This window comes from Dendronephthya gigantea, unplaced genomic scaffold (assembly GCF_004324835.1).
Source record: "Dendronephthya gigantea isolate DGI-Jeju-01 unplaced genomic scaffold, DenGig_1.0 000111F, whole genome shotgun sequence".
Classification (NCBI taxonomy): Eukaryota; Metazoa; Cnidaria; class Anthozoa; order Malacalcyonacea; family Nephtheidae; genus Dendronephthya; species Dendronephthya gigantea.
Window position 1 is genome coordinate 121,740 of NW_021163121.1, and position 18,349 is coordinate 140,088.

The 18,349-nt window shown below is 34.3% G+C and overlaps 2 protein-coding genes and 1 long non-coding RNA gene across 3 annotated transcripts; all 3 read right to left on the reverse strand.

Moving 5' to 3' along the window:
• Positions 1-589: 589 nt before the first annotated feature.
• On the reverse strand, positions 590-3,019 carry LOC114535152. Its single transcript, XM_028556535.1, has 5 exons — positions 2,949-3,019; positions 2,758-2,818; positions 2,474-2,600; positions 2,329-2,404; positions 590-716 (listed from the first exon to the last, which is right to left on the reverse strand). Exons 2-5 carry the CDS (start codon positions 2,800-2,802, stop codon positions 590-592), a joined length of 375 nt encoding a protein of 124 aa, XP_028412336.1. The 5' UTR covers positions 2,803-2,818; positions 2,949-3,019.
• Positions 3,020-4,040: 1,021 nt separating this feature from the next.
• On the reverse strand, positions 4,041-15,170 carry LOC114535153 (NADH dehydrogenase [ubiquinone] 1 alpha subcomplex assembly factor 4-like). Its single transcript, XM_028556536.1, has 6 exons — positions 15,129-15,170; positions 6,010-6,078; positions 5,891-5,934; positions 5,214-5,362; positions 4,400-4,497; positions 4,041-4,318 (listed from the first exon to the last, which is right to left on the reverse strand). Exons 1-6 carry the CDS (start codon positions 15,168-15,170, stop codon positions 4,073-4,075), a joined length of 648 nt encoding a protein of 215 aa, XP_028412337.1. The 3' UTR covers positions 4,041-4,072.
• Positions 15,171-16,405: 1,235 nt separating this feature from the next.
• Positions 16,406-17,144, reverse strand: LOC114535169. The gene is made up of 4 exons (XR_003688205.1): positions 17,038-17,144; positions 16,847-16,907; positions 16,563-16,689; positions 16,406-16,493 (listed from the first exon to the last, which is right to left on the reverse strand). It is a non-coding gene; the product is annotated as an uncharacterized LOC114535169 (long non-coding RNA).
• Between the last annotated feature and the right edge of the window lie 1,205 nt (positions 17,145-18,349).

Consider the following 18,349-nt stretch of genomic DNA (forward strand, 5'->3'; position numbering starts at 1 on the left):
TCAATAATTATAGAATTCTACACATAACTAAATCGAATAACTATCATATTCTCGCCTTTCTTGAAGCACTCTTAATCAAACACAACAAACCTTTCTTTAACACTGGACTTAAAGCCAGCAAAGAACTACAACTGTTCACTTAATCTCTCTATTTTATTTGTCGGGTCTTTCTTTCCTTAAATTAATCTAACATATTGTTGTAAATATAGCATACATATTTAGTTTTATTCACAACCTTATCATGTTTCGCTCTGTTTGGTTTACCGGCCTTCCGCCTACATGCTGGATTGACACGTGCGCTCTCTCTCTGTGTATCTTCTGTCAAATCCCTTTTTTCTGATTCGTCTAAGTTTAAGAAATTAGATACTGACCCGACACTAACTAGGCTTCATTCTTTACAAAGCTACCTACTTAAACTTAATAAGCGTGGTGAAATCACTGATGAACAACTCGATACTCTCAAACCCATCACAGCACATTTTGGCAAAGCGCATGCTTTGACACTACCAACACTCTTCACTATAACGTTGGCAAATTCTTACCGTCTCTACTAAATCCTCTCACTTTAAACTCTTATTCTCTCTCTGATTCATTTGATGCGGTGAATGCTATTAACAACATCCCTAAACATTTGTTTCAAGATGGCTATCAACTTGTTTCTTTTGATGTTGTCTTTGTTTACTAATGTTCCTCTTTCCCGCACAGTCAACATCATTCTAGATCGAATTTACAAAGATAAATTGTTAGTAACCACTATGCAAAAACGCACTTTAAAAAAACTCATTTTGGATTGTTGCAACAAAACAGCCTTCTCCTTTGATGACCAAATTTATGTTCAAAAAGACGGCGTTTCTATGGGCTCATCACTAGGACCTGTCTTAGCTAATATCATACTTACGGAGTTTGAGAGATTAATAGTTTCTGAATTAATTGCTGATAACACTATAAAATTTTACAAACGTTATGTTGATGATACGCTTGTCTTAATTAAGCCTTCCGATATTTCCGGTGTTTTAACAAAGTTTAATAGTTTCGATCCTAACCTCAATTTCACAGTTGACACTTTTCCCGATGTTATCGCACATTTTTTAGAAATAAAAATCACGGTCGATGGTACTGACGTTTATCGTAAAGACACTCACACTGGTCAGTACTCGCATTTTTCTAGTTTCGAGCCATTCTACCGCAAAACAGCTTGGGTGAAATCCCTTTACCACCGTGCTTTTAAAATTTGTAGTTCGGAAAAGCTTTTCAATAGTCAAATTAAAATAATCAAATCTTTCATATCTTGGAATGGTTATCCTAATAATGTTATATACTCTACGCTAAATAAACTCAAAACTAAGTATTTTCCAAATTCCACTCCAGTTGTCAATACGGTTATTCATGAAGCGGATGATAATCTATTGCCCAAAATCTGGATCCGTATACCTTATCTCGGAAATCGGGGCGATTTTCTGCTTAAATCCTGTCTCAATAAAATACAAAGATTTCTTTCCAAACCGGTGAAATTCGTCACTATTTACGACACTAAAAGGTTGTCTTATTTTGTTTCTAACAAAGACAAACTTCCTTCTTTATCTCGTAGCAATTTAGTATACGAAGTCGCTTGCCCTGGCTGCTGGAAAACCTATATCGGCACGTTTAAAAGAGCATTCTACTAGGCTCTCCTCTAGTGCAGTAGGCCAACATTTCTCTGAGTGTGAGCATGCTCAATTCTTAGCCACACTACAAAACCAGTTCTCACTACTCAACGATATACCATTATCTTTGAATAACCCTTTTCCTATTGAGAACTTAGTTTTCAATAACTATAGAATTCTATAACTAAATCGAATAACTATCATATTCTCGCTTTTCTTGAAGCACTCTTAATCAAACACAACAAACCTTTCCTTAACACTGGACTTAAAGCCAGCAAAGAACTACAACTGTTCACTTAATCTCTCTATTTTATTTGTCGGGTCTTTCGTTCCTTATATATAAATTAATCTATCAAACATATTGTTGTAAATATAGCATACATATTTAGTTTTATTCACAACCTTATCATGTTTCGCTCTGCTTGGTTTACCGGCCTTCCGCCTACATGCTGGATTGACACGTGCGCTCTCTCTCTGTGTTGTATATATATGCGTTGTAAAGTATTGTATTTCATTCTGTCTGAAGATGACTTTGTAATAAAGTCGAAAATTTACAGTCTCAATCTGTGTCTTGTTTGAATTATATTTTGATTCTCAAGATGTCTTGTTTGTTCGGAATTTGCTTTTTACTTTACTTTTTAAAATTGTCGGCTGGTCATGGTTTTTTAAGACAAAAATTACTCACCGAAATTCTTCTGTAATGCATATTTGAAAGGTTAGTGACCACCAAGACACTGATGTAGGCCCATTTTTTTTGTCCCCTGGGAAAAAAATTGTTGAAGTTCTGACCGTTGGTAACACAAAAAATAAGAAACAAGCTGACCCTATACCTTTCTCGTCCATAACTGGTTCATATTTTTTGTCCACTTTCACATTGAGCCCAGCATAACACATGGCCACGCAACTTATTATTGCCACAATGACGCAAAGTATTTGAAAATCGACAAAATTATTTTGCTATATAAAGGTTTGAAAACCAGTCAGTGTTGAATTTTGTGAACAACGTAAAAATCAAGGTTAACTGATTAGCTTGCAATGCACCCAGATATGACCTACTTCAGTATTTTACTCTGTCTAATGTCAGATGATTTTACTGAGGTAAAAAGCTACTCACACTATCTGACACATAATCGGCAACAAATACGGCAGAAGATCCCATGATTGAAGCTATCTGACTATAACATAAAAAGGAAAAGAAACAGGCTTAAAAAACACTTAAAAATATTTTTAAAACTATTTGAATCCAAAAAAAGTGTGTGACTTGAAAGTAAGGGACAAAATCCAGGCAAATTTCGATGAAATTACCTGTATTTCAGCAGTTGGGCTCTGTCATTTGCTGATGTAGAAATTTCAGTAAATAGCGCGCAATGGGCCAGCAAAACTAGAGAATAAATTATACAAAAGAAAAATTAGGATGTAGTTTAATGGTCAACTATAAAACCTTAGCTCAGGCCCTGAGGCGTAGCCAGCCTGATGCATATTAATGCATATTAGGGCATCTGTGTAACAAAGTTATGAATACTAATTAAGATTGGTTGTATCAAAGTTAATATATTAATTAGCAATTCATGAGACCTTTACGGAGAATTACAGATGTATACATGTGACCAAAATACTGCGCAATGATTGCAAGTTAGACTTATTAATTATTCATGAATTTCACCAATATATCTATATATATATATATATATATATATATATATATATATATATATATATATATATATATATATATATATATATATATATATATATATATATATCTATATCTATATCTATATATATATATATATATATATATATATATATATATATATATATATATATATATATATATATATATATATATTTATTTAATCTTAAAACAGTATTAGCTGCTACTTAAAGTTTCATGCTTCTTGCAATCATCAGGCAACTGTTCATAGTTCAGTTCAGTTTTGGTGACGCACTCACTAACGGTTTTTTAACTGAGTAGCGTCATCAAACTTAACTGTGAACAGTTGCCTGATGATTGCAAGAAGCATGAAACTTTAAGTAGCAGCTAATACTGTTTTAAGATTAAATAAATAAATATCGCTCTACAAAAATTGTGTTGAGCACTCTTCAATCTACAACAGATAAAAAGCATTTGTTATATATATATATATATATATATATATATATATATTCAGTTTAGGTTTCCACCTGTAGTAAATAACACTGGATCAATAAGAGATTATCCTTACTGGACCTCTAGGAAGAAAAGTTACAGAACTATCCAGTAGAAATAGAGTTAATTTAGTTTAATTTAGTTTAGGTTTCCACCTAGCTGCAGTAACACAGGATCAATAAGAGATGATCCTGACTCAACCTCTAGGAGGAACAGTTTAGAACTGATAGGATATATACTACTTTACACCAGTATACAAGCATTCTTAAAAAGCTAATATTCAATGTGTAATCTCTTCCAAAGGCTCAGGAATTTTTGGGGCAACATGAATATTAAAATCATTGTAGTGTTTCAACAAGTTTTCAACTGAATTCGTGGACAGTTTAAAATGTGATGCAATTTTCTCTGCTGTCCATTCATCTGGGGTTTTCATTCGCTCTTGAAGCAACAATGTCAATTCCTCAGTGCTAAGCCTTGTTGTAGCTGCTGTTGGTGACAAGGATTCCTCTGCAGGCTGAGGGTTGTTCTTCGAAAATTATGATGGGAAAAGTGAGTACATTTTTACAATCATAGCCAAAGCAGAAATAAACAAGTTAAACATGCTAACCTTGTCGGGAACGTCAACAGAGTCCACTCGGATTTGTTTCAAGAGCTGTAGATATTCTTCACTTCTCTTGTTATGTAAATCAAATTTGGCTTGGTTTTCTAAATTTTATAGATAGATAGTTTTCACACATTAACTGACAGTTCTCTTCTACTGATGAGTAAAATCATCTGGCATTAGACATAGTAAAATACAAAAGTAGGTCACATCTGTGTGTATAGAAAGCTAATGGGTTAACATATAAGAGACACTGACAGATCTCATTAATTGACAGAACTCTTCTACTGATGAGTAAAATCATCTGACATTAGACAGAGTAAAATACTAAAGTAGGTCACATCTAGGTGCATTGCAAGCTAATTAATGGGTTAAAAAGAGACACTGACAGATAGTTTTGTTAACTCATTAACTGACAATACTCTTCCACTGATGAGTAAAATCATTTGACATTAGACAGAATAAAAAACTAAAGTAGGCCACATCTGAGTGCATTGGAAGCTAATGGGTTGACAAGAGACACTGACAGATAGTTTTGTTAACTCATTAACTGAACAATAATCTTCCACTGATGAATAAAATCATCTGGCATTAGACAGAATAAAAAACTAAAGTAGGCCACATCTGGGTGCATTGCAAGCTAATGGGTTAACAAGAGACACTGACAGATAGTTTTTTTAACTCATTAACTGACAGTACCTACTCTTCCACTAATGCACATGTAAAATCATTGAACATGATAAAAGGTTTATTCATTATACAATGACAAAATGGGGCATCAGGGCATATTTAACTTTTAATGAAGTCTAACAATCCTTACCTTGTTTTGCACTATCAAGCAGGTCTTTTGTTGTTTCATGTCTTGGTGCCAGCGAAGGTTGGCCATCCAAAACTTTATCAATCTGCCTTGCATCTCCACAGGGCCACGCAGACTTTGTCTCAGTGCTGACCTCGCTCCACCCATCAATGCTGGATAGTGAAATGAAAATCAAATATTAGTTAAAAACTAAATAGATTAAATTCACATAGTCCACTGTCTTATTTATTTATATAAGAACATATTTTGTCAGGATAGCTGCTTCAGTTATTCAATTGCTATCAATGCAAGTCCTGATATCAATTCACTAAGGCAAAAGAGCTGAAATAAAACGTTAAACATAGTGACTTAGTACAGCAATATGTAACAAAGTATTGTCCAGACTTCATGTGTGTTATAAGCCTAATATTTGAACAAATTGAATAAAGATTTAGTCTCATTTAGACAAGTTATAAATTAGACCATCAGCTACTACAATTAAATCCTTACGCTTCGTTAAAATTGAAGGCGACCAGTCGAAAATATGCTGGTAACTTTTTAGATTCGTGTAAGCCTTGCATTTAGGAATTGTTTAGCACGATTCATGCATCAATCTTGCATATTTATTTTATTCTCGATCACAAAGTCCGCTTAAAATGAATATTTAGGATATATTCCAGATAGTTGAGTGTAATACTTACCTTAATCTTTGTAAAGAGATGATCTCTACTTGCAAAGGTCCTTTCTGCAATGTTTGAAAATCGAAAAACTTCACCGACTTTGCTTTTAAATCTCTGGAAGATTCGCTCATATTGCTTACACGCGAAATCCACGAAACCCGTGGGAATATCTTCGGGCGTTCGCAAATCGACTTCGTAACTCGCCGTACCTTCGTTGTTATAGCAACAAAACGTCAACAAAAACAATCACGGTTGTCACAATTTATACATAAAGAAGAAAGTTATAATGTAAAATTATTAAAAATGAACTGTTGGTTTTTGCCGTGAAGTATGATTTTGTCGTGAGTTACTGTGAAACCTAAACTAAACTAACTTTATTTATACTGGACAGCTCTATCAGTTCTAAACTGTTCTTCCTAGAGGTCCAGTAAAGATCATCTCTTATTGATCCAGTGTTACTACAGGAGGAAACCTAAACTAAACTAACTTTATTTATACTGGATAGCTCTATCAGTTGTAAACCGTTCTTCCTAGAGGTCCAGTAAAGATCGTCTCGTATTGATCCAGTGTTACTACAGGAGGAAACCTAAACAAAACAAACTTTATTTATACTGGATAGCTCTATCAGTTCTAAACTGTTCTTCCTAGAGGTTCAGTAAGGGTCATCTCTTATTGATCCAGTGTTACTACAGGAGAAAATCTAAACTAAACTAATTTTATTTATACTTGGTAACTCTATCAGATCTAAACTGTTCTTCCTATAGGTCCTGTAATCATCATCTCTTATTGATCCAGTGTTACTGCAGGAGGAAACCTAAAGTAAACTAACTTTATTTATACTGGATAGCTCTATCAGTTCCAAACTGTTCTTCCTAGAGGTCCAGTAGGGATCATCTCTTATTGATCCAGTGTCACTGCAGGAGGAAACCTAAACTAAACTATTTTTATTTATACAGCATAGCTCTATCAGTTCTAAACTGTTCTTCATAGAGGTCCAGTAATCATCAACTCTTTTTGATCCAGTGTTACTACAGGAGGAAACCTAAACTAAACTAACTTTATTTATACTGGATAGATCTATCAGTTCTAAACCGTTCTTGCTAGAGGTCCGGTAAAGATAATCTCTTATTGATCCAGTTTTACTACAGGAGGAAACCTAAACCAAACTAACTTTATTTATACAGCATAGCTCTATCAGTTCTAAACTGTTCTTCATAGAGGTCTAATAAGGATCCGCTCTTATTGATCCAGTGTTACTACAGGAGGAAACCTAAACTAAACTAACTTTCTTTATACTGGATACTGTAGATAGCTCTATCAGTTCTAAACCGTTCTTGCTAGAGGTCCGGTAAAGATAATCTTTTATTGATCCAGTGTTACTACAGGAGAAAATCTAAACTAAACTAATTTTATTTACACTGGATAGCTCGATCAGTTCTAAACTTTTGTTCCTAGAGGTTCAGTAAGGATCATCTTTTATTGATCCAGTGTTACTACTGGAGGAAACCTAAACTAAAAGCTAAGTTTATTCATACTGGATAGCTCTATCAGTTCTAAACAGTTCCTCCTAAAGATCCAGTAAGGATCATCTCTTATTGATCCACTCTTACCACAGGAGGAACCTAAACTAAACTAACTTTATTTATACTGGATAGGTCTATCAGTTCTAAACTGCTCTTCCTAGAGGTTCAGTAAGGGTCATCTGTTATTGATTCAGTATTACTACAGGAGGAAACCTAAACTAAACTAACTTTATTTGCACTGCATAGATCTATCAGTTCTAAACTGTTCTTCCTAGAGGTTCAGTAAGGGTCATCTCTTATTGATCCAGTGTTACTACAGGAGAAAACCTAAACTAAACTAACTTTATTTATACTGGACAGCTCTATCAGTTCTAAACTGTTCTTCCTAGAGGTGCAGTAAGGATCATCTCTTATTGATCCAGTGTTACTACAGCAGGAAACCTAAACTAAACCAACTTTATTTATACTGGATAGCTCTATCAGTTGTAAACTGTTCTTCCTAGAGGTTCAGTAAGGGTCATCTCTTATTGATCCAGGGTTACTACAGGAGGAAACCTAAAGTAAACTAATTTTATTTATACTGGATAGATCTATCAGTTCTAAACTGTTCTTCCTAGAGGTTTAGTAAGAGTCATCTCCTATTGATCCAGTGTTACTACAGGAGGAACCTAAACTAAACTAACTTTATTTATACTGGACAGCTCTATCAGTTCTAAACTGTTCTTCCTAGAGGTCCAGTAAGGATCATCTCTTATTGATCCAGTGTTACTACAGGAGGAAACCTAAACTAAACTAACTTTATTTACTGGATAGCTCTATCAGTTGTAAACTGTTCTTCCTAGAGGTTCAGTAAGGGTCATCTCTTATTGATCCTGTGTTACTACAGAAGAAAATCTAAACTAAACTAATTTTATTTATACTTGGTAACTCTATCAGTTCTAAACTGTTCTTCCTAGAGGTCCAGTAATCATCATCTCTTATTGATCCAGTGTTACTATACAGGAGGAAACCTAAGAAACTAATTTTATTTATACTGGATAGCTCTATCAGTTCTAAACTTTTCTTCCTAGAGGTCCAGTAAGGATCATCTCTTATTGATCCAGTGTTAATAAAGCAGGAAACCTAAACGAAACCAACTTTATTTATACTGGATAGATCTTTCAGTTCTAAACTGTTCTCCTAGAGGTTCAGTAAGGATCATCTCTTATTGATCCAGTGTTACTACAGGAGGAAACCTAAACTAAACTAACTTTATTTATACTGGACAGCTCTATCAGTTCTAAACTGTTCTTCCTAGAGGTCCAGTAAGGATCATCTCTTATTGATCCAGTGTTACTACAGGAGGAAACCTAAACTAAACTAACTTTATTTATACTGGATAGCTCTATCAGTTGTAAACTGTTCTTCCTAGAGGTTCAGTAAGGGTCATCTCTTATTGATCCAGTGTTACTACAGGAGGAAACCTAAACTAAACTAACTTTGTTTATACTGGATAGCTCTATCAGTTTTAAACTGTTCTTCCTAGAGGTCCAGTAAAGATCATCTCTTATTGTTCCAGTGTTACTACAGGAGGAAACCTAAACTAGACTAAGTTTATTCATACTGGATAGCTCTATCAGTTCTAAACAGTTCCTCCTAAAGATCCAGTAAGGATCATCTCTTATTGATCCACTCTTACCACAGGAGGAACCTAAACTAAACTAACTTTATTTATACTGGATAGGTCTATCAGTTCTAAACTGTTCTTCCTAGAGGTGCAGTAAGGATCATCTCTTATTGATCCAGTGTTACTACAGCAGGAAACCTAAACTAAACCAACTTTATTTATACTGGATAGCTCTATAAGTTGTAAACTGTTCTTCCTAGAGGTTCAGTAAGGGTCATCTCTTATTGATCCAGGGTTACTACAGGAGGAAACCTAAAGTAAACTAATTTTATTTATACTGGAGATCTATCAGTTCTAAACTGTTCTTCCTAGAGGTTAGTAAGAGTCATCTCCTATTGATCCAGTGTTACTACAGGAGGAACCTAAACTAAACTAACTTTATTTATACTGGACAGCTCTATCAGTTCTAAACTGTTCTGCCTAGAGGTCCAGTAAGGATCATCTCTTATTGATCCAGTGTTACTACAGGAGGAAACCTAAACTAAACTAACTTTATTTATACTGGATAGATCTACCAGTTCTAAACTCTTCTTCCTAGAGGTCCAGTAATCATCATCTCCTATTGATCCAGTGTTACTACAGGAAGAAACCTAGTATAAACTAACTTTATTTATACTGGTAGCTCTAAAAGTTCCAAACTGTTCTTCCTAGAGGTTCAGTAAGGGTCATCTCTTACTGATCCTGTGTTACTACACGAGAAAATCTAAACTAAACTAATTTTATTTATACTTGGTAACTCTATCAGTTCTAAACTGTTCTTCCTAGAGGTCCAGTAATCATCATCTCTTATTGATCCAGTGTTACTACAGAGGAAACCTAGAGTAAACTAACTTTATTTATACTGGATAGCTCTATCAGTTCTAAACTTTTCTTCCTAGAGGTCCAGTAAGGATCATCTCGTATTGATCCAGTGTTACTACAGCAGGAAACCTAAACGAAACCAACTTTATTTATACTGGATAGATCTATCAGTTCTAAACTGTTCTTCCTAGAGGTTCAATAGGGTCATCTCTTATTGATCCAGTGTTACTACAGGAGGAAACCTAAACTAAACTAACTTTATTTATACTGGATAGCTCTATCAGTTGTAAACCGTTCTTCCTAGAGGTCCAGTAAAGATCGTCTCGTATTGATCCAGTGTTACTACAGGAGGAAACCTAAACAAAACAAACTTTATTTATACTGGATAGCTCTATCAGTTCTAAACTGTTCTTCCTAGAGGTTCAGTAAGGGTCATCTCTTATTGATCCAGTGTTACTACAGGAGAAAATCTAAACTAAACTAATTTTATTTATACTTAGTAACTCTATCAGATCTAAACTGTTCTTCCTATAGGTCCTGTAATCATCATCTCTTATTGATCCAGTGTTACTGCAGGAGGAAACGTAAAGTAACTACTTTATTTATACTGGATAGTTCTATCAGTTCCAAACTGTTCTTCTAGAGGTCCAGTAGGGATCATCTCTTTTTGATCCAGTGTTACTACAGGAGGAAACCTAAACTTAAACTAACTTTATTTATACAGATATCTATCAGTTCTAAACTGTTCTTCATAGAGGTCCAGTAAAATAATCTTTTTGATCCAGTTTACTACAGGAGGAAACCTAAACTAACTAAACTTTATTTATACTGGCATATCTATCAGTTCTAAACTGTTCTTCATAGAGGTCCAGTAAAGATAATCTCTTATTGATCCAGTTTTACTACAGGAGGAAACCTAAACCAAACTAACTTTATTTATACAGCATAGCTCTATCAGTTCTAAACTGTTCTTCATAGAGGTCCAATAAGGATCCGCTCTTATTGATCCAGTCTTACTACAGGAGGAAACCTAAACTAAACTAACTTTCTTTATACTGGACACTGTAGATAGCTCTATCAGTTCTGAACTGTGTTTCCTAGAGGTTCAGTATGGGTCATCTTTTATTAATCCAATGTTACTACAGGAGAAAATCTAAACTAAACTAATTTTATTTATACTTGGTAACTCTCTCAGTTCTAAACTGTTCTTCCTAGAGGTTCAGTAAGGGTCATCTCTTATTGATCCAGTGTTACTACAGGAGAAAATCTAAACTAAACTAAATTTATTTATACTTTGTAACTCTATCAGTTCTAAACTGTTCTTCCTAGATGTCCAATAATCGCCATCTCTTATTGATCCAGTGTTACTACAGGAGAAAATCTAAACTAAGCTAATTTTATTTACACTGGATAGCTCGATCAGTTCTAAACTTTTGTTCCTAGAGGTTCAGTAAGGATCATCTTTTATTGATCCAGTGTTACTACTGGAGGAAACCTAAACTAGACTAAGTTTATTCATACTGGATAGCTCTATCAGTTCTAAACAGTTCCTCCTAAAGATCCAGTAAGGATCATCTCTTTTTGATCCAGTCTTACCACAGGAGGAACCTAAACTAAACTAACTTTATTTATACTGGATAGGTCTATCAGTTCTAAACTGCTCTTCCTAGAGGTTCAGTAAGGGTCATCTGTTATTGATCCAGTATTACTACAGGAGGAAACCTAAACTAAACTAACTTTATTTGCACTGCATAGATCTATCAGTTCTAAACTGTTCTTCCTAGAGGTTCAGTAAGGGTCATCTCTTATTGATCCAGTGTTACTACAGGAGGAAACCTAAACTAAACTAACTTTATTTATACTGGACAGCTCTATCAGTTCTAAACTGTTCTTCCTAGAGGTGCAGTAAGGATCATCTCTTATTGATCCAGTGTTACTACAGCAGGAAACCTAAACTAAACCAACTTTATTTATACTGGATAGCTCTATCAGTTGTAAACTGTTCTTCCTAGAGGTTCAGTAAAGGTCATCTCTTATTGATCCAGGGTTACTACAGCAGGAAACCTAAAGTAAACTAATTTTATTTATACTGGATAGATCTATCAGTTCTAAACTGTTCTTCCTAGAGGTTTAGTAAGAGTCATCTCCTATTGATCCAGTGTTACTACAGGAAGAACCTAAACTAAACTAACTTTATTTATACTGGACAGCTCTATCGGTTCTAAACTGTTCTTCCTAGAGGTCCAGTAAGGATCATCTCTTATTGATCCAGTGTTACTACAGCAGGAAACATAAACGAAACCAACTTTATTTATACTGGATAGATCTATCAGTTCTTAACTGTTCTTCCTAGAGGTTCAGTAGGGTCATCTCTTATTGATCCAGTGTTACTACAGGAGGAAACCTAAACTAAACTAACTTTATTTATACTGGACAGCTCTATCAGTTCTAAACTGTTCTTCCTAGAGGTTAAGTAAGGATCATCTCTTATTGATCCAGTGTTACTACAGGAGGAAACCTAAACTAAACTAACTTTATTTATACTGGATAGATCTATCAGTTCTAAACTGTTCTTCCTAGAGGTTCAGTAAGGGTCATCTCTTATTGATCGAGTGTTACTACAGGAGGAAACCTAAACTAAACTAACTTTATTTATACTGGATAGCTCTATCAGTTCTAAACTGTTCTTCCTAGAGGTCCAGTAAGGATCATCTCTTATTGATCCAGTGTTACTACAGCAGGAAACCTAAACTAAACCAACTTTATTTATACTGGATAGATCTATCAGTTCTAAACTGTTCTTCCTAGAGGTTAGTAAGGGTCATCTCTTATGATCCAGTGTTACTACAGGAGGAAACCTAAACTAAACTAACTTTATTTATACTGGCTCTATCAGTTCTAAACTGTTTTCCTAGAGGTCCAGTAAGGATCATCTCTTATTGATCCAGTGTTACTACAGGAGGAAACCTAAACTAAACTAACTTTATTTATTCTGGATAGATCTATCAGTTCTAAACTGTTCTTCCTAGAGGTTAAGTAAGGGTCATCTCTTTATGATCCAGTGTTACTACAGGAGGAAACCTAAACTAAACTAACTTTATTTATACTGGACAGCTCTATCAGTTCTAAACTGTTCTTCCTAGAGGTCCAGTAAGGATCATCTCTTATTGATCCAGTGTTACTACAGGAGGAAACCTAAACTAAACTAACTTTATTTATACTGGATAGCTCTATCAGTTGTAAACTGTTCTTCCTAGAGGTTCAGTAAGGGTCATCTCTTATTGATCCAGTGTTACTACAGGAGGAAACCTAAACTAAACTAACTTTGTTTATACTGGATAGCTCTATCAGTTTTAAACTGTTCTTCCTAGAGGTCCAGTAAGGATCATCTCTTATTTATCCAGTGTTCTTACAAGGGGAAACCTAAACTAAACTAACTTTATTTATTCTGGATAGATCTATCAGTTCTAAACCGTTCTTCCTAGAGGTCCAGTAAGAGCATGTCTTATTGATCCAGTGTTACTACAGGAGGAAACCTAGAGTAAACTAACTTTATTTATACTGGATAGCTCTAAAAGTTCCAAACTGTTCTTCCTAGAGGTTACAGTAAGGGTCATCTCTTATTGATCCAGTGTTACTACAGGAGAAAATCTACACTAAACTAATTTATTTTACTTGGTAACTCTATCAGTTCTAAACTGTTCTTCCTAGAGGTCCAGTAATCATCATCTCTTATTGATCCAGTGTTACTACAGGAGTAAACCTAAAGTAAACTAACTTTATTTATACTGGATAGCTCTATCAGTTCCAAACTGTTCTTCCTAGAGGTCCAGTAGGATCACCTCTTATTGATCCAGTATCACTGCAGGAGGAAACCTAAACTAAACTATTTTTATTTATACAGCATAGCTCTATCAGTTTTAAAATGTTCTTCATAGAGGTCCAGTAATCATCATCTCTTATTGACCCAGTGTTACTACAGGAGGAAACCTAAACTAAACTAACTTTATTTATACTGGATATCCCTATCAATCATAGTCTGCTCATGTACACACCTGTACAAAATTCATTATCACAAAGCAAACTGCAAGAGAAAATAAAAACATTGCAGAGGAAATGAGTGTGAGCATGCTCAATTCTTAGCCACACTACAAAACCAGTTCTCACGACTCAACGATATACCATTATCTTTGAATAACCCTTCTCCTATTGAGAACTTAGTTTTCAATAACTATAGAATTCTACACATAACTAAATCGAATAACTATCATATTCTCGCCTTTCTTGAAGCACTCTTAATCAAACACAACAAACCTTTCTTTAACACTGGACTTAAAGCCAGCAAAGAACTACAACTGTTCACTTAATCTCTCTATTTTATTTGTCGGGTCTTTCTTTCCTTAAATTAATCTAACATATTGTTGTAAATATAGCATACATATTTAGTTTTATTCACAACCTTATCATGTTTCGCTCTGCTTGGTTTACCGGCCTTCCGCCTACATGCTGGATTGACACGTGCGCTCTCTCTCTCTGTGTATCTTCTGTCAAATCCCTTTTTTCTGATTCGTCTAAGTTTAAGAAATTAGATACTGACCCGACACTAACTAGGCTTCATTCTTTACAAAGCTACCTACTTAAACTTAATAAGCGTGGTGAAATCACTGATGAACAACTCGATACTCTCAAACCCATCACAACACATTTTGGCAAAGCGCATGCTTTGACACTACCAACACTCTTCACTATAACGTTGGCAAATTCTTACCGTCTCTACTAAATCCTCTCACTTTAAACTCTTATTCTCTCTCTGATTCATTTGATGCGGTGAATGCTATTAACAACATCCCTAAACATTTGTTTCAAGATGGCTATCAACTTGTTTCTTTTCATGTTGTCTTTGTTTACTAATGTTCCTCTTTCCCGCACAGTCAACATCATTCTAGATCGAATTTACAAAGATAAATTGTTAGTAACCACTATGCAAAAACGCACTTTAAAAAAACTCATTTTGGATTGTTGCAACAAAACAGCCTTCTCCTTTGATGACCAAATTTATGTTCAAAAAGACGGCGTTTCTATGGGCTCATCACTAGGACCTGTCTTAGCTAATATCATACTTACGGAGTTTGAGAGATTAATAGTTTCTGAATTAATTGCTGATAACACTATAAAATTTTACAAACGTTATGTTGATGATACGCTTGTCTTAATTAAGCCTTCCGATATTTCCGGTGTTTTAACAAAGTTTAATAGTTTCGATCCTAACCTCAATTTCACAGTTGACACTTTTCCCGATGGTATCGCACATTTTTTAGATATAAAAATCACGGTCGATGGTACTGACGTTTATCGTAAAGACACTCACACTGGTCAGTACTCGCATTTTTCTAGTTTCGAGCCATTCTACCGCAAAACAGCTTGGGTGAAATCCCTTTACCACCGTGCTTTTAAAATTTGTAGTTCGGAAAAGCTTTTCAATAGTCAAATTAAAATAATCAAATCTTTCATGTCTTGGAATGGTTATCCTAATAATGTTATATACTCTACGCTAAATAAACTCAAAACTAAGTATTTTCTAAATTCCACTCCAGTTGTCAATACGGTTATTCATGAAGCGGATGATAATCTATTGCCCAAAATCTGGATCCGTATACCTTATCTCGGAAATCGGGGCGATTTTCTGCTTAAATCCTGTCTCAATAAAATACAAAGATTTCTTTCCAAACCGGTGAAATTCGTCACTATTTACGACACTAAAAGGTTGTCTTATTTTGTTTCTAACAAAGACAAACTTCCTTCTTTATCTCGTAGCAATTTAGTATACGAAGTCGCTTGCCCTGGCTGCTGGAAAACCTATATCGGCACGTTTAAAAGAGCATTCTACTAGGCTCTCCTCTAGTGCAGTAGGCCAACATTTCTCTGAGTGTGAGCATGCTCAATTCTTAGCCACACTACAAAACCAGTTCTCACTACTCAACGATATACCATTATCTTTGAATAACCCTTTTCCTATTGAGAACTTAGTTTTCAATAACTATAGAATTCTACACATAACTAAATCGAATAACTATCATATTCTCGCTTTTCTTGAAGCACTCTTAATCAAACACAACAAACCTTTCCTTAACACTGGACTTAAAGCCAGCAAAGAACTACAACTGTTCACTTAATCTCTCTATTTTATTTGTCGGGTCTTTCGTTCCTTATATATAAATTAATCTATCAAACATATTGTTGTAAATATAGCATACATATTTAGTTTTATTCACAACCTTATCATGTTTCGCTCTGCTTGGTTTACCGGCCTTCCGCCTACATGCTGGATTGACACGTGCGCTCTCTCTCTGTGTTGTATATATATGCGTTGTAAAGTATTGTATTTCATTCTGTCTGAAGATGACTTTATAATAAAGTCGAAAATTTACAGTCTCAATCTGTGTCTTGTTTGAATTATATTTTGATTCTCAAGATGTCTTGTTTGTTCGGAATTTGCTTTTTACTTTACTTTTTAAAATTGTCGGCTGGTCATGGTTTTTTAAGACAAAAATTACTCACCGAAATTCTTCTGTAATGCATATTTGAAAGGTTAGTGACCACCAAGACACTGATGTAGGCCCATTTTTTTTGTCCCCTGGGAAAAAAATTGTTGAAGTTCTGACCGTTGGTAACACAAAAAATAAGAAACAAGCTGACCCTATACCTTTCTCGTCCATAACTGGTTCATATTTTTTGTCCACTTTCACATTGAGCCCAGCATAACACATGGCCACGCAACTTATTATTGCCACAATGACGCAAAGTATTTGAAAATCGACAAAATTATTTTGCTATATAAAGGTTTGAAAACCAGTCAGTGTTGAATTTTGTGAACAACGTAAAAATCAAGGTTAACTGATTAGCTTGCAATGCACCCAGATATGACCTACTTCAGTATTTTACTCTGTCTAATGTCAGATGATTTTACTGAGGTAAAAAGCTACTCACACTATCTGACACATAATCGGCAACAAATACGGCAGAAGATCCCATGATTGAAGCTATCTGACTATAACATAAAAAGGAAAAGAAACAGGCTTAAAAAACACTTAAAAATATTTTTAAAACTATTTGAATCCAAAAAAAGTGTGTGACTTGAAAGTAAGGGACAAAATCCAGGCAAATTTCGATGAAATTACCTGTATTTCAGCAGTTGGGCTCTGTCATTTGCTGATGTAGAAATTTCAGTAAATAGCGCGCAATGGGCCAGCAAAACTAGAGAATAAATTATACAAAAGAAAAATTAGGATATAGTTTAATGGTCAACTATAAAACCTTAGCTCAGGCCCTGAGGCGTAGCCAGCCTGATGCATATTAATGCATATTAGGGCATCTGTGTAACAAAGTTATGAATACTAATTAAGATTGGTTGTATCAAAGTTAATATATTAATTAGCAATTCATGAGACCTTTACGGAGAATTACAGATGTATACATGTGACCAAAATACTGCGCAATGATTGCAAGTTAGACTTATTAATTATTCATGAATTTCACCAATATATCTATATATATATATATTATATATAATATATATATATATATATATATATAATATAATATAATATATATATATATATATATATATCTATATCTATATCTATATATATATATAATATATATATATATATAATATATATATATATATAATATATATTTATTTAATCTTAAAACAGTATTAGCTGCTACTTAAAGTTTCATGCTTCTTGCAATCATCAGGCAACTGTTCATAGTTCAGTTCAGTTTGGTGACGCTACTCACTAACGGTTTTTTAACTGAGTAGCGTCATCAAACTGAACTGTGAACAGTTGCCTGATGATTGCAAGAAGCATGAAACTTTAAGTAGCAGCTAATACTGTTTTAAGATTAAATAAATAAATATCGCTCTACAAAAATTGTGTTGAGCACTCTTCAATCTACAACAGATAAAAAGCATTTGTTATATATATATATATATATATATATATATATATATATATATATATATATATATATATATATATATATTCAGTTTAGGTTTCCACCTGTAGTAAATAACACTGGATCAATAAGAGATTATCCTTACTGGACCTCTAGGAAGAAAAGTTACAGAACTATCCAGTAGAAATAGAGTTAATTTAGTTTAATTTAGTTTAGGTTTCCACCTAGCTGCAGTAACACAGGATCAATAAGAGATGATCCTGACTCAACCTCTAGGAGGAACAGTTTAGAACTGATAGGATACATACTACTTTACACCAGTATACAAGCATTCTTAAAAAGCTAATATTCAATGTGTAATCTCTTCCAAAGGCTCAGGAATTTTTGGGGCAACATGAATATTAAAATCATTGTAGTGTTTCAACAAGTTTTCAACTGAATTCGTGGACAGTTTAAAATGTGATGCAATTTTCTCTGCTGTCCATTCATCTGGGGTTTCATTCGCTCTTGAAGCAACAATGTCAATTCCTC